Below are 20,578 nucleotides of genomic sequence, written 5' to 3' on the forward strand. Positions count from 1 at the left end.
ATTGGATTAGTATCTTGTTTTCATGTGTGAATGAAGCCTTGTGAAATAAACAAATGCAACCGAGAAGGTAGCAAGATGACTGTTTTTGTGAGCCAGTGATGTTTTCAATGCTTTGTGTTGCTCCTTTGGCCCCATTAAGCAGTAATAAACATTTGTTCTGAAATCCATATGGCTTTTTAATTTTTTTCTAGTTGATTTTATTCTGAATCATCTGAACCCAATGTTTGTGAAAAACTTATCTGACACTAGACTCTAGTCAATTTAGCAAGAAGAAATATACAGGAGTTTGCTCCAGGTTATACCCTGCAAAATGATATCCTGTACAGCAGGTACAGCCAAGTGCCCTGTATTCCTCTCTATAGTGATTCCTTGGTTGGAAGTAACAAACTCTCTTATGCTAGCTTAATAATAATAAGGCAATTAATTAAAAGGAAAAAAAGTATATTTAGCTCATAGCTACCAAAGGCCAAACCATTGGGCCTGACGAGGCATGGGGACAAGGGACTGGAATGCCATCAGGAACCTAAGCAATTGTTCTTATAATCGCTCTTCTGCTTCTCTTGCCAGGTGATGCTTATCTGCTGCTGCTTCTCTCTCTGAAAAGAGGCATCCCCTGCTTCTAAGTGCACAACTTCCAAGTTTACATGTCCTCTCTTCAAGTGACCAGCAGAGATGGGCTGGCATCTCAGTGTCCCAGTTTCAAAATCTTGCAAAAATCTGATTGGCGGGCTTCCCTGGTGGCGCAGTGGTTGAGAGTCCTCCTGCCGACGCAGGGGACACGGGTTCGTGCCCCGGTCTGGGAAGATCCCACATGGCGCGGAGCGGCTGGGCCCGAGAGCCATGGCCGCTGAGCCTGCGCGTCCAGAGCCTGTGCTCCGCAACGGGAGAGGCCACAACAGTGAGAGGCCCGCGTACCGCAAAACAAAACAAAACAAAAAATCCGATTGGCTGATCCTGGATTGGGTGGCTGCTCCTCATCTTTCAGAGTACAGCACAGTGGGTGACATCATATAATTCAAACAGGACTCCAGAGGCTCTCTTGAAGTGGAGGCAGGGTGCAGAGAATCCTGATTTGCATTTTGTTCTAATTTGCATTTTGTTTTGGGTGTCCATGGAACCGAATGAATGCCAGATTAGTCAGCTCCTCTTAGAATTCAGCATGTATTAAAAAATAGTAATCAGAGATTGTAAAATTAGTTTGCGGCCCAAACCCAGCCACAGACATCTTTTGTTTGGCCTATGCAGTATTTTAAAAAATGAGAAGTTTTACATAAAAAGTAAAACAGTCGGGGCTTCCCTGGTGGCGCAGTGGTTGAGAGTCCGCCTGCCGATGCAGGGGACACGGGTTCGTGCCCCGGTCCGGGAAGATCCCACATGCCGCAGAGCGGCTAGGCCCGTGAGCCATGGCCGCTGAGCCTGCGCGTCCGGAGCCTGTGCTCCGCAACGGGAGAGGCCGCAACAGTGAGAGGCCCGCGTACTGCAAAGTAAAACAGTCAAATTATTCAGAAAATATCTACTGAACTTGGCAGTGAGGAGGTCATGAGTGGTCTTGACATGAATAGTAAGTGGAACTCACTGTTCGTTATTGATTAAAGACCCTGCACTTAGTGAAGTTACCTGTTAACCTGTAGAGTTTTGTCCAGTAGGGATGCAAATCCCTATTTTCTTTCCAGTGGAATAGATGACTCGAAAGGTTATGTATAGTTTACTACCCTGTAGGACATTAACTAGTTTGTGTCTAACTTTGCAACTTTACACTAATATTCCATTGTTAAATTGCCTAAAGTACCCACCTGTGCAAATGCACTCTTTGATAGTTTTAAGAACTTGTTGCTACCCTCACGGTTTATGCAATGAATTGCATAAAATATTTGTTAATATTTATTTTATAATTGCATGAGAATCTTGATTTCACCTTTTTGAAATTATACTTTAACAAAACTTTTCAGTACTGTCAAAGGGACACTCAGAGCAAAATCTTTTGAAAGTTTACTTGCAAAGAAAGTTTGCAAGGAAGTTCAGGCTTTAGAAGAACAAGCTCGCCAAATAGAAATTACAACTATTTATAGGAAAAAACTACACAATTTCCAAGTATAGAGTCTATAATTAGTTTGTTCATGGTGGGAAAACAGCAATTCTCACACTACTATCCATATTTTTAGACATCAGCATTGCAAAAGTCAGAGATAAAGTGTTTGTTTGATTTTAGGGAGTCCAATTTTACAGGAAAGGCTCAGGTTCAGAATTTCATTTATTTGGAGGACTAGAACTAGACACAATGACCCTGATGTGTGTATGTCTTGTTGATGATGTTTTGTTTTTGATTTATCTCAGGATGCAAAGTTCTTAATTTTTTTTCTTGACTTTGGGATCTGATGTACCCAATTACTCCTAATGGTAGCAGGGCAAGGAGTCAGTTTGCTTCTACATGATAGATGTAAGGACAATTATAGGATACAGCTGGAGAGAAGCAGCATTGAGTTTGTTGACCCTTAAGAACGGGAATTACGAGGTGTTTTAAATGCTGGCACAAAAGGAAGATAGAAAACGGTTTGTGACGATCTGGAGGAAAACCATTCCAGACAGAAAGCACAGAGTACAGGCCTGGAGGTGAGAACAAACTCAGTGGATTCAAGGAGTAACAAAAATGCCACTGTTTAAACCAGGGAGAGGGGAAACTGGTGAGAGATGAGTTCCGTGAGATAAAGGAACTCATAAAGGTGAGATATAAGATCATGCAAAACATTCCAGGTTATGTAAGGAGTTTGGGCTTTATTCTAAGCCTAACAGGAAGTTATTGGAGGTTTTTAAGCAAAGGGATATAATCATTTGAAAAGATTACTGTGGCTACCCTGTGGAAAACTAACCGTAAAGGCACAGTGGGGAAGCAGAGAAACCAGCTAAGAGGCTAAAAATCCAGACAAAATAATGATGTCTTGGTCTCAGGTGGTAGCAGTGGAGATTGTGAGAAGTGGTTTTATTTATTTATTTTTAAATTTAATCATTTAATGAGGTAATTAAAATTTTGAGTCTGATATCTTTTAAATGTTTTCAGTGTTTTTAAACTTAATTTCACTTTTATACTCACTAGAAATTAAGAAAGAATTTGTCCAGAGTAGCAACCACCTTTCTTAGTAGTATGATGTAGAAAGGGAGAAGTTTATCTTTTTTTAATTTTTTAACTGGAGTATAGTTGCTTTACAATGTTGTGTTAGTTTCTACTGTACAGCAAAGTGAATCAACTATACGTATATATATATGCCTTCTTTTTTGGATTTCCTTCCCATTTAGGTCACCGCAAAGCACTTAGTAGAGTTCCCTGTGCTCTACAGTAGGTTCTCATTAGTTATCTACTTTATACATAGTATCAATAGTGTATATATGTCAATCCCCATCTCCCAATTCATCCCACCCCCCCTTCTCCATTGGTATGCATACGTTTGCTCTCTACATGTGTCTCTATTTCTGCTTTGCAAATAAGATCATCTATACCATTTTTCCACATATGTAAATTAGTATATGATACTTATTTTTCTGACTTACTTCACTCTGTATGACAGTCTCTAAGTCCATCCACATCTCTACAAATTCCCCAATTTCATTCCTTTTAATGGCTGAGCAATATTCCATTGTATATATGTACCACATCTTTATCCATTCCTCTGTTGATGGACATTTAGGTTGCTTCCATGTCCTGGCTATTGTAAATAGTGCTGCAGTGAACATTGGGGTGCATGTGTCTTTTTAAATTATGGTTTTCTCAGGGTATATGCCCAGTAGTGGGATTGCTGGGTCATATGGTAGTTGCTATTTTTAGTTTTTTAAGGAACCTCCATATTGTTCTCCGTAGTGGTTGTATCAGTTTACATTCCCACCAACAGTACAAGAGGGTTCCCTTTTCTCCACACCCTCTCCAGCATTTATTGCTTGTAGATTTTTTTTAAACATCTTTTTTAAACAATTTATTTTGTTTATTTACTTTTGGCTGCTTTGGGTCTTCATTGCTGCGCATGGGCTTTCTCTAGTTGTGGTGAGCAGGGGCTACTCTTCATTGCAGTGCACAGGCTTCTCATTGCAGTGGCTTCTCTTGTTGCGGAGCACAGGCTCTAGGCTCGTGGGCTTCAGTAGTTGTGGCACGTGGGCTTCAGTAGTTGTGGCTTGCGGGCTCTAGAGCGCAGGCTCAGTAGTTGTGGCACACGGGCTTAGTTGCTCCGTGGCATGTGGGATCTTCCCGGACTAGGGCTCGAACCTATGTCCCCTACATTGGCAGGCGGATTCTTAACCACTGTACCACCAGGGAAGTCCCATTTGTAGATTTTTTGATGATGGCCATTCTGACCCGTGTGAGATGATACCTCATTGTAGTATTGATTTGCATTTCTCTAATAATTAGTGATGTTGAGCATCTGTGTTTTTTGGCAGTCTGTATGTCTTCTTTGGAGAAATGTCTATTTAGGTCTTCCACCCAGTTTTTGATTGGGTTGTTTGTTTTTTGATATTGAGCTGCATGAGCTGTTTGTATATTTTGGAGATTAATCCTTTGTCAGTTGCTTTGTTTGCAAATGTTTTCTCCCATTCTGAGGATTGTCTTTTTGTCTTGTTTATGGTTTCCTTTGCTGTGCAAAAGCTTTTAAGTTTAATTGGGTCCCGTTTGTTTATTTTTGTTTTTATTTCCATTACTCTCTGAGGTGGATGGAAAAAGATCTTGCTGCGATTTATGTCAAAGAGTGTTCTGCCTACGTTTTCCTCTAAGAGTTTTATAGTGTCTGGCCTTACATTTAGGTCTCTAATCCATTTGGAGTTTTTGTGTATGGTGTTAGGGAGTGTTCTAATTTCATTCTTTTACATGTAGCTTTCCAGTTTTCCCAGCACCACTTATTGAAGAGGCTGTCTTTTCTCCATTGTATTTTCTTGCCTCCTTTGTCACAGATTAGGTGAGAGAAGTGATTTTATTCTCATTATATATTTGAAGATAAAACCAGCAAGACTTGCCGGAGAATGGGATGTAGGACCTGAAATTGAAGGCTCAAGTATGACTTGAGAGCTCAAGTATGCTTGGCCTGAGCAATTAAGAAAATGAGGTGACCATTCACAGAGCTGGAGAATAACTGGAAGAACTGATTTGGTGTGTGAGGATGAGAAATCAGGAGGTTTTTTTGGTTGTTTTGTTTTTCAGAAAAGCTGAATTTGATGTCTTATCAGACATCGAAGCAAAGGCAGAGTCTGGAGCTCAGAGATATGGTGGAACTGAAGGTATAGATTTGGGAGTCACTGGTAACAGGTGGTACTTAAAACCTGTGGCTTTAGGATATCTGGCGGATAAGTTGCCCAAGGTGCATAATCAAGCAAATTTAAAAATCACTGCATTAGGTCAAGTTCTCACACAGTGGACTAGGATATTTGTTCCTATTTAATTAAGTACCTAAATAATTCCAGGCTTCCAGTTAGGCACTCTTTTTTTAAGGGGAGTATTTTATTATTATTATTTTGGCTGTGCTGTGCTGCTTGTGGGATCTTAGTTCCCTGACCAGCGATTGAACCCTGGCCTTGGCAGTGAAAGCGCAGGGAGTCCTTACTACTGGACCACCAGGGAACTCCCTAGACACTTTTTTAAAAACTTGAGGTATAACTAAACAAAATGCACAGATCTTAGGAGTTCATTCTATGAATTCTTTTTTTTTTTATTTACAGACAGCATACATTTAAAAAAATATTTTCTTGGCCTCTTTTTTTAATCTTTTTTATTTTTCTGGTCTTAGTTGTGGCATGTGGGATATTTCATTGCAGCGCAGGCTCTTCGTTGTGGTGTGAGGGTTTCTCTCTAGCTGTGGCATGCGGATGGACTTTCTTTATTTGTGGTGTGGCCTCTGTAGTTTGCAGCACCGGGCTCTAGCTGAGGCCCGCGGGCTCAGTTGCCCCACAGCATGTGGGATCTTAGTTCCCCAACCAGGGATCAAACCTGCATCCCCTGCATTGGAAGGCAGATTCTTTATCACTGGACCACCAGAAAGTACCCGTTCTGTGAATTCTGACAACTGCATGTATCAGTGTAACACTTCTATCATCTCTGGAAAATTCCCTCCTGGGCCTACTTTTAGTTAACTTTTAGTTAACTATAACATACAAAAGAAACTACACAAATTACAGCTCAATGAAATTTCTACAAAGTGAACACATCTGTAACCAGCATCCAAAGAAAGAAAACAGAACGTTACTTGAACCTCAAAAGTCCCCTTGTGGCTCCTTTCTGTCATTGTCCTCTCCACTTAAGGAAAGACTAACCCGATTTTGAATGTCTCGCAGTTTTAGAGAAGAACTTCTCTGTCTGGCTTCTTTCCCCTTAACGTCACGTTTGAGATTCATGCACGTTGTACGTAGCTGTAATTTGTTTTTGTGCGGTACTTCAGATTCTTTACTACCATAATGGTCAGCCTGCCTTTTTCTAGTCCTTTTTTCCTCCTCTGACGTGCTGATTCTAATCGCTACCTCCGGCGATATATTAAGCTGAGTGGGGGCTATTTGACTTCTCCGGGGTTACTGTTTATGCTCTCAACGGGGCTGCAAACATTTTCAGTCGGCCAGAGGCTAAAACAGTCTGAAAACTTACATAGGGCCTTACATAGCGGGATTGCGGGAGCCAGAACAGGAGAAGGCAGCCCCAGGAAAGCTCAGCCCATTTTCTTTGGCGAATAGACTCACTTAAACCGAATCCAAACCTGGGTGACAACTAGAGACTCGCAGAATGGTCGGTGAAGGTACTAGGGAAGGCCTTCAACAGTCTAGGAGGGGAAACCGGGACCCGAAATGCGGTGACACACGGAGGTACCCGCTACATTAGCACGCTTACTTCCCCGCGGGGCTACTGGGTCCCGTCACATAGCCAACGCAACCCCACCTCCTCCCGCAATCCATGATGACGTCACCACGTCGTACAGCCTAAATCATGACGTCTCCAGAGCGCCAGCAGTCACTGAAAATAAAACTGTTCCCTTCAGGACCCAGCACACATAACGTTCTCATTCTGTCCCGTCTTAGCATAAACAGGCTTCCTTTACCTCCCCCTTTTTGTCCTTTTCTCGCACTTCACAGATTAACCTTACACAAGATGGCCGCCTCGATGGCACTGGGTCCTAGAGAGCACGGAAACAGCCGACTCTCTAGTCAACTTCCGGCTTGGACCCCCGAAGATCAGTGCGTAATTTCCGGGGTTGGGTTATGGTACGGGAAAGCAGCGGTTCTGAGCTGCGACTGCGCAGCCGGGACCTACGGGGTCAAAGTATATTACGTACAGTTGCCCCGGCGTGGAGGTAGAGGCGTTTCTCTTCTCGAACTTCCGGTTTGATCGCGAGAGTTGAGCTTTGCTAAGAGGCGAGGTGGGCGGGGCGGGGCCAGGCCAGGCGGGGCGGGGCCGAGCCCTGCAGGCGGTCCTTGGGCTCGGGGGGCGGCCTCGAAGGACTCGCGAAGGTTCTAGAGGCGCCGCGTGCGGGAGGCGGGCCGAGATCTCTCGCAGGGTCGGGTGTGCCCTCAGGCCGCGGCCACTGTGAAAGGTGCCGGTGCTGTCTGCGCTCGGGGTGAGCGCGGTCAGTGCGGCGTTTGCTGTTCTCGCCCCTGCGCCGCTGCAGCTGGGGCCTTCCCTCACGCAGCCCGAGCATGGCTTCAACTGTGGAGGAGGTAAGGGGTCCGGCCTTCATCTTCCTCGCTCGCCCTTCCTGGAGCTTTACGCTCCGTCTCCCGCCCCACCGCCGTTTCCCGTGCGGAGCTGCCTGCCTAGCGGCCGCACGCGACACCTGCCTGTCGGACCGCCTTCCTGCGTACTCGGGTTCCCGCGCTTCCCCTTGGCCTGCCACCCGCCCAGCTGCAGGCGCCCCGTTGCCGACCCGGCCACTGCGGGCCTCGGGGCCTTCGCTTTCCCCGGAAAGTTGACGACCGATGCCCCCGGCTCAGCCTTGGTCGGCGGTGTAGGTGAGCGGGGGTATGTGTCGTGGTTCCCGGCGGCAGGTAGGTCCGATGGTGGACCTGAGGGCTGGTCACCTTCACGTTATCCTCAGGCCCTTTCCGCCCGCGTTACACTGGCCTGAGGACGTGAAGCGTTGTTAAATTAAAGCTGATTACAAAAACTGAGTGTCGTTCCATGGTAGAGGGCAGTTGGAAGGTGAGAAGTCTTCGGTCCCAGCACTTAAATTCTCTTAGTCATCTTTTCTCTACACAGACTTTGGGCAAGTTATGGTGGTTCTCTGGGTCACAGTATCCTTTTCATAGGGTTGTAAAGACCAAGTAATAGTTCTAAATGTTCAAAATAGTGCTTGACAAAACAATCTGCTATAGGCGTTTTTAAAAATAAATTGTAAAGTTAGTTGTAACTAGTGGTGGGAAATAGCTTTTTCTCTTTTAAGCTCTTTAAACAGAGGCAGCTTAACTTTTTTGGAGACTTAGTTTGCACAGGTACAGCATGGGAATAATAAACTTGGATTGCTCTTTTTTTGACTTAAGATGACAGTACTGTTATTCACAGTAAAGTGTTGGGTATCCATTGACTAGACTTGTTCTCTGGAAATCTTTTTGCTTAATATGAACAAGAGTGGGAAATCTCACATTTGACTTTTTAAGTCTGAGAATTTGCTTTAAATGAAGAAAAACTATGTGTGTTATTCTGGATAACTTGACACAAGTTTGTTAGGTGTTAAAGATTGGCCTTGTGGTACCATGTGCCCTGAGGAAAGAATCTCTGAAGTGACTTTACAGTCTTACATTTGGCGTGTTCAGTATTAATCCTCTTTAAAGTAAGGGGCTTTCTAATTGCGGTGTATACATTTAGGGACACTTTTTTTTGTTTGAGATGAAACTCAGTTTTTAACCATTTTAAAGTGTATGGTGCAATGCTTTTTAGTATATTCACAGTGTTTTTGCAATCATCACCACTATATAATTTGAGAGTATTTTCATCAACCCCAAAAGAAACCCATTAAGTGGCCATTAAGCAGTCACTTCCCATTACTCCTTCCCATTCAGCAGCCACCAGTCTACTTTATGTCTCTATGGATTTGCCTATTCTGAGCATTTCATACAAATGGAGATTTACAATGTGTGGCCTTTTACTTTTTGGCTTCTTTTACTTAGCATAATGTTTTCAAGTTTATCCATGGTGAAACATGTATTTCTTTTTATGGCAGAATAATCTTTTTTATGGATATACCACATTTTGTTTATTCATAAATTGATAGACATTTGGATGATTTCCACTTTTTGGCTATTATGAACAGTGTTGCTATGAATACTTGTGTACAGCTTTTTATGTGGATATACGTTTTCAAATCTCTGTGTATCTATCTAGGAGTGGAATTGCAGGGTCATATGGTAACTAACTTCGAGAAACTGCTAAACTCCTTTCCAAAGTGCATCTTTACATTCCCACAAGCAGTGTATGAAGCTTCCGATTTCTGCACATCCTCGTCAACACTTGTTATTTGCTGGAGTTTGTTGTTGTTGTTCGTCATCCTAGTGGATGTGAAGTGGTGTATCATTGTGGATTTAATGTGCATTTCCTTAATGCCTGATGACGTTGAGCATCTTTTCATGCGCTTGAGGGCCATTTGTCTGTCTTTGGAGAAATGTCTGTACAAGGTCTTTGCCTATTTTGAGGCACTTTGGTTTTATTGCTTCCTAGTGAAGAATTTGGAAATAGATTAGAAGAGAAAGCTTTAATGTGTTTATGGATAGGGATAAAAGGGAGGTGTGATTTTGCATAAGGAAAACAAGTGAATGCCTAGATAAATTAGGTAAGAAATGCTGTATCTAAGGCATCTTAAATATGTGTACAGGAAAAGCACCAAAGGGATCAATTTTACTGGTTTCAGATCTGCAAATAACAGAGAAGAACTGAGGAATTACCTTAAACAGGCCTGCTGTAAATTGCTTCAGACTTAACTGGATATCTTATTTTTGTAGTACTGTAGAGCCAAACTGGCTGTAAAGAGGGCCTGGGGATCTCTTGCTTAATTCTCAGAGTTCTCTTCTGAGTCTCCTAGAAAAAGGATTCCTATTCCAGTCAAGAAGTAAAACCTTTTGTTTAGACTCTATACGTTTACTTTTTTTTTTTTTAACTAAATCCTTACTCTGGAAACAAAATATACTCATTTAACATTTTAATTTTTTTTTCATCTTGTTATTAGAATGAATGTGAATTTTGAAAGCTACTATAACAAAAAAGATTGCTTTGCACTAAAAGCATCTTGGTTCTATGCTTTAAAGATGAGTTTGCAATTTTTTTTCTTAGTAATATGAGTTTTGGGAGGTGGGGATAGAATTTGGGCAGGAGACTGGGCACAGTTGGACTTTTTATACCAAGTTAGCAGTTACAGATAGGTGAAACAAGGGCATCTGAGTTAAATGAGATAAAAGACTTGGGATAAAAGAAAAGCATTTGTTTTTCTGGTTTGCATTTTCTAAGACTCAAGAAATCTAAAGACTTTCGAGCTGTACTTTGGATATTATACTAAGTTACCAAGCATTTAAGGATTTTTATATTGAGCCTTACATGATCTCAGGCTATAATGTCAAAGCCTTCCTGTCAGATTGCTAGCTAGTATCAAGCCAGAATGTAAAGTCATTTTAAGAGAAATGAATCCCTTGTTTATAAAGATCTCATGCATTTGCAGTAAGTCAGAGGGTAACTGGAAAAAAGTTTTTAAGCCCATTAATTTTCTAACAGTGTCTTTAACTCTTAAATTAACACAATGTTGACTCTGTCTCTAGAAAGTAATAGAAATAGACTTGGGTAGGCAGTGTATTGGCGTGAGAAGAAAAAAACAGGTGGCTTTTTCAGTGATCCAGGAGTGCATTGCACGTTGGATTGTTTATCCAGGTTTTCATTCTCTACTGTGCAACCAAGTCCCAGACTTTTGACAGTAAAATTAACCAGGAGCTTTAGAATTAAGAAGTTGTCTAACTTCTTAGAAGAAGAAATATGTCTTTATTTTTTTATCTTTTGTCTTAAAAATTTAAACTTTCTTATGTGTATTACTAGGGGTAGGAAGATCAGTGAGGACGCATCACTGACGGAAAGTAGAGTATTACCTCAGTCAAGTTGCTGTAGCATTTCACCACACTTACCATGTACTCACTCATCTCTTTTATTTCAATATTTAAAAAATTCCTAATATCTCTTGACTAGGACTGGATGTTACAAGGAAATTCACGATTCCCTTTTGTTGGATTTCTTCATGTTATAATCAGAAAATGTTTATAAATCACACTCGTATCTTGTAAATAAAATGTTTTAAAACAAAGGTAGATAACAGTCTACCAAACTGGAAAAATTTGGCTTGATTACCTATTGTTACTTCAAGATTAAGTTTTCCTTTTTAAAAGAAAGGAATCTTGAGTTATTTACAATTCAGTAGGCTGGAGGAAAGAATCCTTGTTGCTACCCAACCCTAGGAAATTTAAATGAACCTCCTATTCTTAGCTCTTATTCAGTAAATTGAAATGACCGATATGCACAATATCAAACTATTGTCTTATTTATCATAGCTAACTTATCTTTTATTTTAACACAGCTACAGAAAGATCTAGAAGAGGTGAAGGTGCTGCTGGAAAAAGCCACTAGAAAAAGAGTACGTGATGCCCTGACAGCTGAAAAATCCAGGATTGAGACAGAAATCAAGAATAAGATGCAGCAGAAATCACAGAGGAAAGCAGAACTTCTGGAAAACGAAAAGCCAGCCGCTGTGGTTGCTCCTATTACAACAGGATATACAGTGAAAATCAGTAATTATGGTATGACTCGCCCCTACATACAGCTCTATACAGTTATTTCTGCCTCTGAGCAATGTATTCCTTAGTAGTGACCCACTAACAAAATCAATTTTTTAATAGTCTTGAGTGTTTGTTTTTGGTGATTTTAAAGAGAAGACCCATTAGTTCTTATTTAATAAGATGCTTTTTAAGATATTAAAAAGAAAATGCTGCATTCTAAAAGCTAATTAATTAATAAGAGAGCAAGATGATTAGTACAATGGTGAGTAGCAGCAAGAAGGAACCTATTCTGAAATATATTCAGTATATATGGACACAGCTTTTTGTTTTGTTTTTCTTCCTGTTTTTGCATTTGTTTGCCAAACAATCACCGATATTAACTGAGGAAGAGAATCCAGTTATATTCAAACAACATTTTTGAGCACCTAGTATGTGCCTTTATTGTACTTGGACTTGTGGATACACAACAGTGAGCAAGACCCAATCCCTGCTCATGGTGTGGTTGGGACATAGACATACAATTAATGCCATAACAATGTCATAATACCATTTTCCCTAAATTGATTATAGACTTTTTTTATTTTGGAAGCAATGCAACTTGAAGTCTGAGTAATGAGCTCTCACGAAGGCAGGGACAGTCTTATTTTCCTTTGTGCTCACAATATCTAGCACACAGTAAGTACTTAATATTTCATTAACTGAATAGAGATTTATGAAGTATTATGAGAATATAGCTGATAAAGTAATTCTGCTGGAGGGGAGGAACAGTCAGGGAGAATTAGAAGAGACATTTGAGTTTAAAAGGTGAGTTCGTCAAGTATGAAGAAAAGAAGGGAATTGCATGAGCAAAGCACATGAGTAGAGACGTGAAACGCATCATGCGTTTTGGGTATCGTCATAGCAAAAAGCAGTGTGTGTGTTGTGTTTAAGTGATGTACTGCAGCACTATAGGAGATACGCTGTGTACTTCGTTGACGATAGGAAACTGGTCTGAAGGTGGTAGGATTCTGGCATAGTAACTAGGAACCTAAATTTGTGTTTAGGGAGAAATAGTTATCATTGTGGAGGATGGGTTGAACGGATGGTAAGTAACTAAATGAAGTACAGAACCCTCTAGAACATCTTTTTTTTTTTATTATTAACACTAGATTTCTATAGGACTAAGTAAGAAAAAGTCATATAGTACAATAACTAGATAAATATATATTTTATTATATGATGTGCTTTTTATGTGACATTTGTGTATTTTCTGTTAGCAGAATTCATATAGGTTAGAGACTAGCTTGATAATAAAAAAATGAAATAAGTTCTAGATATTGGTAGGTTAATTAAATTGGCAGATTTGGATGAATTTCACTCTAAATTTATATTCTGCTTTATCAGGGAAAGGAATTGAGGAAGCTAGGTTTGCATTTGTTGAACTGCTTAGAGAAGTAGAAATGATTATGGAATTAGCTAATACTGATTAGACAAGCTGATGTTTAGCCATCCAGCTTGGTGGAGATTATCAATATTTAGGAATAGGACAAAATTATATCCATAAAAAGGGGAAATGAGCTACAATTAAGGAATTATTTAACGATCATATTGCTTACTCTAAGGAATAAAAAGAACATGGGCTTTGTGTTCAGTAAACCTGGATTTGAATCCAGGCTGTTTCACTAGCTAGATGCCTAACTTTGGGTAGATTACTTAACTGCTTTGAAGCTCAATTTTTCCATCTAAAAAGTTTCTTATATCTTTCTTTCTTTCATGTTTCTATTACTAGATTTTTATCTTAGTGAGTTTTATTATGAGCTGTGTGCATTTGCTATTCCAGAGATAGTATCAGACTTTATTCATGGTCCATTTTTTGTTGTTGTTAACCAGGATGGGATCAGTCAGATAAGTTTGTGAAAATCTACATTACCTTAACTGGAGTTCATCAAGTCCCCGCTGAGAATGTGCAGGTGCATTTCACAGAGAGGTGAGTTCTCATAATGGGGAAGACAGTGCCTTATTATGGGTTCTTTTCAGCTTCTAAAATTCTGCTTAAATTTAAAATTATCCTTTACATCTGCTTTAAAGGTTGAGTCTTATCATCTGGGATGGCCAGGTGCACATCCTAAAGTAAAACTGGCTTTATTTCCACAACGACTGAAGAGCACCTTTCACAGAACCAGAAAGATAAAGTGTTCACTATTGTGTTGTAGGTCATTTGATCTTTTGGTAAAGAATCTAAATGGGAAGAGTTACTCCATGATTGTGAACAATCTCTTGAAACCCATCTCTGTGGAAGGCAGTTCAAAAAAGGTAGGTTTACTTTTTTGTTGTAATATTGTCATAATTGTCATAATATTTTTTTCATAATATTATGAAACCTCATGAAATTACCTGGCCAGTTTAGAATTAAGATGAACTAGAATTAATTTATCCTGTTGCCTGTTTTGTAAATAAAGTTTTATTTGAACATATCAGTGCTCATTTGTGTATGTGTTGTCTGGCTACTTTTGTGTTTCAGTGGCAGAGTTAAGTAGCTACAACAGACCGTGTGGCCCACAAAGCCTAAAATACTAATTATCTAGCTCTTTACAGAAAAAGTTTGCCAGCTCCTGCTCTAGAAAAATAGATTATAAGAATATTGCATTAGAATCAGGAGGGTGTTGAATAAACTGAAAGTGGTTAAGAATGAGACTTGAGGTTTTTTTTTTTTTAACTTTTATTTATTTATTTATTCATGGCTGTGTTGGCTCTTCGTTTCTGTGCGAGGGCTTTCTCTAGTTGCGGCAAGCGGGGGCCACTCCTCATCGCAGTGCGCCGGCCTCTCGCTATCGCGGCCTCTCTTGTTGCGGAGCACAGGCTCCAGACGCGCAGGCTCAGTAATTGTGGCTCACGGGGCTAGTTGCTCCGCGGGATGTGGGATCTTCCTAGACCAGGGCCTGAACCCGTGTCCCCTGCATCGGCAGGCAGATTCTCAACTACTGCACCACCAGGGAAGCCCAGACTTGAGTTTTAATGCCAGTTTTATCACATATTAATTGTGACCTTTGGCAGCTCACTTAATCACTTTATACCTCAGCTTTCTCATTTGTACAATGGGAATAATAATTTGTTTTACAAAATTGAAATAAACTGTCTTTGAAACAACATTATTCATTTTTCACTAATTCAGATAATCCTTCTGTTCCTACCTAATTTAAATAAATGAAGTTTAATGCCCCTGGTACACAGATGTGCCATTCTGCTGTGTTTACATAGAGTTATGTAGCAGCTTAAAGGTAATATTAGAATATAATTTAATGATTAACTTGTGACTCCCTGCTCCCTTCTTTGTCCGCTAATCACATGTTGAAGTATTACTCAAGAGTCCTAGAGTTATGTGGATCATTGTTGAAAGGGCCGTATATTCTTGCTGTTTCTGCTCACCTTGCAAACTCCCTAACCAATACTGCCTTACATGATTTTCTGCCTGTCTCTGACCCCTCTTACTGTTTTATTCTCTCCTTCAATCATCAAAATCCAGCCATTCCTCCTCCTTGTTTTCAAAGACACCAGAATCATCTCTTCCTGTGTCAACTGTCTGGAAGGCCCTCTTTCCTGGAGCTTGGGCCACAGCTCACATTTCACCCCAGAGAGGCTTTCCTAGTGAAGTTCCTTCCCCAATACTCATTAACATCCTCTTTGTCTTGATAGCATCTAGTATTTGAAGGAATTAGTTTGTGTATGATTTTCCAGCCTATTCATAAAAGTATTACTAGCACCTAAAACTGTTACTGTACGTAACAGTAACTCGAGTAATTGAGTAAATAATTATTTTCTAAATATTTATGCCTATCTCCATGTGTTCTAAGTTGTACCTGTTTTCCACTTTTCTTCCAGATCAAGACAGATACAGTTCTTATCTTATGTAGGAAGAAAGCAGAAAACACACGGTGGGACTACCTGACTCAGGTTGAAAAAGAATGCAAAGAGAAAGAGTGAGTCTGCTTTCATTTATTTAAGAATTATAATGTATTCTGTGCTAGGGTTGTAGATGTTCATCAATAATGGAGGTGTATAGTCTGCAATTTGACCATTTACCTTCTAATGTCCTCTGATTAACCCAGTTAGTTATATCTGCTTTCACTTGTCAGAGGGCACCCGAAGAGGGCATGTATCTAGCAAGTTGCTTTTTAAGGAGATCTTTGTACTTGTGGTTGGTTCTTTTGTGCTGGTTCTTAACCCTGGGCCAGTGGTGCTGCTATATAGGTGCTGTGCTCATTCTGAGAGATTCCATTTCAGTAGTTCCATAGTAGCCCAGATACCCATATATGGTTTTTTAATTCCACAGAAGTTTCTGATATATAGTTAGAATTTCACTATCACTGGTATAGAGTGAAAAAGAGAATATTTTTATCCTCCTTAATAATGGCTATTCTGAAAAATGTTTATTCAAAGATACTTCCATCCTAGGTAAAACATTCCTCTGCTTTCCTGCAGTAGTAATGTACTACGTTGAGTCAATTAGCCATCCACATTTCTCTCACTCCTCCCTCCCATAGCCAGTGTGCATTTAGGATGTGGTTGGCTAAGGTGTTAGGCATTACCTGTGGAATTGCTTTTAAATCTAGAATGGATTACCTGAGTATAGGAACCTGTTTTACTGTTACTGTATCCCCAGGGTCCAGTACAGAATCTGGCACTTAATAAATGAGCTAAGTGAAAAATTAAGTATAAAGTTAATGAGCCCAGTTTGCACACTGATTGAACTAGAAGTGTTGACTACATTGAGGGCTGTGCTTTTATACCACCAGGTCCAAAACTCAGGTATCTCAGGTTTAAGAGAAGGCTTTTCTAATTAAAAAATATGAGCTTCAGTATGTGTCCATATATAACATATGTTTGTTTTTTGTCAATGAAATTGTTTTTCATATTATATGAGGAAATATGCTTTTAAGAAAATTAAAAGTTTAGAAAAGTAAAAGCTTATTTCTTTACTTTTCCTGCTAAAAATTAACCTAAAATCCCATAGTCCCAAGATAACCCTTACCGTTGTTTTAAAAATTAATTAATTTTTGGCTGTGTTGGGTCTTTGTTGCTGCACCTGGGCTTTCTCTAGTGCGCCGAGTGGGGGCTGCTCTATGTTGCAGTGCGTGGGCTTCTCACTGCAGTGGCTTCTCTTGTTGTGGAGCATGGGCTCTAGGATGCACGGGCTTCAGTAGTTGTGGCATGTGGGTTCAGTAGTTGTGGCTCGTGGGCTCTAGAGCACAGGCTCAGTAGTTGTGGCGCCCAGGCTTAGCTGCATGTGGGATCTTCCTGGACCAGGGCTCAAACCCATGTCCCCTGCATTGGCAGGTGGATTCTTAACCACTGAGCCACGAGGGGAGTCCCCCTTAACCATTTTTGATGCCCATTCTTTGATGCACTAAGTGTGGTTATATATTGTTTAAGATGAATCTGTACATGTTTTGATTGATTGTCAGAGTATGTTTGGATACTCTGTCTTCCTCTTACCCCCACTCTTGTACTTCCTACATACTAATTTGTCTCTTTTCATACTTAGTAATCATACCTATAAAATTTGTTAGTAAATGGGATTATTTATATATATTTCTACATTCTGTATATTATTATTACTATTATATGTTTGTTTCATGTACATTATATATATTCCTCCATTATTGATTGCGTGTGTTTTCTTTTTAACAGAAAGCCCTCCTACGACACTGAAACAGATCCTAGTGAGGGATTAATGAATGTTCTAAAGAAAATTTATGAAGATGGAGATGATGATATGAAGCGAACCATTAATAAAGCCTGGGTGGAATCAAGAGAGAAGCAAGCCAAAGGAGATACAGAATTCTGAGACTTTAGTCTTTTTGGGAACTGTGATGTGGAAATATCGATGTTTCCAATGAGGACATGTTGGTGAGCTGCACAGATAAATTTCACATATAACTACTTACACAGTCTAAGTAAAGGCAGTGAATTCTCCATTTCCTGTTGGAGGATTTATTTAAATAAAATATGCTTATTAAACAAACACTCCCTCCAAAGATGGTTTCCTTAGTAACCGGGTCATTTTATTCAAGAAAAGGGTAATGTATTCTAGTGTGAAATGTAAAGAAACAAGTCTTACCTAATGAAAATGCCACATTGTGTGTCTTGTTCAGCTAAGAGGTAGAAACAAAAGTTATTGCTTGCCTTCCAGTTCTGACATCAGCTCCCACCAATGTAAGAATAAAAATAAAACGTGAATTTTTGCATAAAATGCAAATTCATACCTGTGTTTCAAGGTTGTTACAGAGATTGATCTATTCACAGCTTAAGTAATGTATATACCACGAATTAACATGCCCTAATAATCTAATCACAAATATTTTTCTCTAGATTTAAATATATTTATGAATAAATTAGAACTAAATCGAAACTTGAGAATACACATATTTATATAGTACCAGTAAGTGGGTTTGCCATGGATCAGATGGCTTGTAAAAACAATAACTGTAAAGTAAAATATGAAATCCATCTATTGTGCTGAATAAAAACCTATCATGTAGCAGATGTCCAGATGTATGTCAGAAAAGTCAGGCTTTTAGGGGAATTGTTTATTTCAGAGGGTATTACTCCCCCTAAAATCAGAAGTAAGAGCAAGAAAGATGCCTGTGATTTCCATAACTATGTTGTATTGGAGCTATTTGCCACTGCAATTAGAAAAGAGAAAGCAAATTAAATGCGTAGAGAAGAAATCCAAAACTACTACACTTAATAAGAGAATTTGGTAAAAGTACTAGGGTAAAGTTTGGTGGGGTTTAAAATAATTAACATAAAAAAACAGCCAATATGTAGGATAACTATTACTAAATATTGAACACATTGTAAAACCTCTGTAATTAAAGCTGTGATGTTGGCACATGAATAAACAGACCAATGGAACAGAATAAAAAATACCCAAGGTGTATGGAAGGTTTAGAATACAGTAAATAGCATTTCATAACTATGGGGAGGAGATGGGCTCTTATTGAGATAACTAAAAATAGCCATATGGGTACATTCCAAACAGATCAGAAAATCTAAATGTAAAAGTGAAGCCACATGAGTACTGAAAGACTCCATCGTAACCTCAGTGAGGGAAAACTATACTATGTGACTTACTTAAAATCTAGCTGTAACAAAGCTAAATATTGATAATTTTAACTATGTAATGTTTACATGGCAAAACCCCCCCACAATTACCAAAAACATGACACATTGAGAAAATTCCAAAATTATTAACAAACACTTCATTAGTAAAAGGAATGTAAGTGACTTTTTTTTGGTTTGTTTATAACCTTTTTGGCTGTGTTGGGTCTTCGTTGCTGTGCATGGGCTTTCTGTAGTCGCGGCGAGTGGGGGCTACCCTTCGTTGCGGTGTGCAGGCTTCTCATTGTTTGGCTTCTCTTGTTGCAGAGCAAAGGCTCTAGGCACACGGGCTTCAGTAGTTGTGGTGTGTGGGCTCAGTAATTGTGGCTCACAGGCTCTAGAGCGCAGGCTCAGTAGTTGCGGTGCATGGGCTTAGTTGCTCTGCAGTGTGTGGGATCTTCCTGGACCAGGGCTCAAACCTGTGTCCTCTGCATTGGCAGGTGGATTCTTAACCACTGTGCCACCAGGAAATCCCTCAGCGACCATTTAACATATAAAAAGAATTTAGCATATAAAAAAACATACTGTATTTTAACTTTTATTGGAAAAACTCTAAAACATATGTACTATTCAGGGTATGGGGAAATAACATATATGGTAATGGAACGAAAAGGTTGAGAAGCTTAAAACTTGTATAGAAGAGTAGTTGTTGGTAGTATTTACCAGAATTATATGTGCATTTATCCTCTAATTCACAATTCTACTTCTAGGCTCTTTCCCAAAAGTAACACTGGCAAAAATTTGGAGTGATATATACAAAAGATTGGAAACACCCAAATGTCAACTCATAGGGGACTAGCTGAGTAAATTAGTACTTGGGGACATCCACACAGGAAGTACTAATAGTCACCAAAAAATGATTATTTCCACATATTGATACACAGTGATCAGTCAGGATACAGTAAGTGGAAAAGCAACATGCAGAACATTGTTTATGCTACACTTAACTACCTTAGTGTCAATAAGAGTGGGAAGGGCTTCCCTGGTGGCGCAGTGGTTGAGAGTCCACCTGCCGATGCAGGGGATGTGGGTTCGTGCCCCGGTCTGGGAAGATCCCACATGCCGCAGAGCGGCTGGGCCCATGCGCCATGGCCACTGAGCGTGCGTGTCTGAAGCCTGTGCTCCGCAACAGGAGAGGCCACAGCCGTGACAGGCCCGCGTACCACAGACACACACAAAAAAGTGGGAAATATGAATGTACAATACATGTATTTGCATAAAATTCAAAAAGGAAGAGTAAACCCAAATAAAAATGGTTACCAATAGGGGGAGGAAAGAGATGGGATGGAAGCAGTACTGTGACTATCTCTTTCTATAGTTTTGACCATCTAAAATTTAAGCATTTAAAAGCTAAATAAAAACTTGGGGGAATGAGATCAAGATGGCGGAATAAAAGGATATGGAGCTCACTCCTTCATACAAATACATCAAAAATACACCTACATGTGGAATAATTCTCAGAATGCCTACTGGATTCTGGCAGATCTCATACAACCAAAGCAGCAAGAAATACACCACGTAACTGGGTAGGATGAGACCTGTGCCCTTGGGAGGGAGCTATGAAAGGTTTCCTCACCCTGGGATCCTCCTCCACTAGCTGAGAGGTCAGCTAGGAAAGATAGCCTGAGACTTGGAGGATAGTGCAACACCTAACTTGTGGCAAGCAGGACAGAAACCAGCAGAG

At 40.0% G+C, this 20,578-nt stretch overlaps 1 protein-coding gene across 1 annotated transcript; it reads left to right on the forward strand.

Annotated features, from left to right (window-relative positions):
- Positions 1–7,402: 7,402 nt before the first annotated feature.
- Positions 7,403–17,983, forward strand: CACYBP (calcyclin binding protein). Its single transcript, XM_082669765.1, has 6 exons — positions 7,403–7,671; positions 11,556–11,775; positions 13,624–13,720; positions 13,947–14,046; positions 15,613–15,710; positions 17,422–17,983. The coding sequence occupies exons 1-6, from the start codon at positions 7,651–7,653 to the stop codon at positions 17,576–17,578; spliced, it is 693 nt and encodes a 230-aa protein (XP_082525891.1). The 5' UTR covers positions 7,403–7,650; the 3' UTR covers positions 17,579–17,983.
- Positions 17,984–20,578: the final 2,595 nt, after the last annotated feature.

Source organism: Grampus griseus (genome assembly GCF_964374135.1).
Source record: "Grampus griseus genome assembly, chromosome: 1".
NCBI classification, from domain to species: domain Eukaryota; kingdom Metazoa; phylum Chordata; class Mammalia; order Artiodactyla; family Delphinidae; genus Grampus; species Grampus griseus.

What these genes read in the sequence shown, in the direction of transcription:
- CACYBP (XM_082669765.1), top strand. Translation starts at nt 7,651, where the DNA reads ATGGCTTCAACTGTGGAGGAG. An exon ending in TGGCTTCAACTGTGGAGGAG is followed by an intron (nt 7,672 to 11,555) that starts GTAAGGGGTCCG and finishes ATTTTAACACAG; the next exon opens with CTACAGAAAGATCTAGAAGA. An exon ending in AAAGAATGCAAAGAGAAAGA is followed by an intron (nt 15,711 to 17,421) that starts GTGAGTCTGCTT and finishes TCTTTTTAACAG; the next exon opens with AAAGCCCTCCTACGACACTG.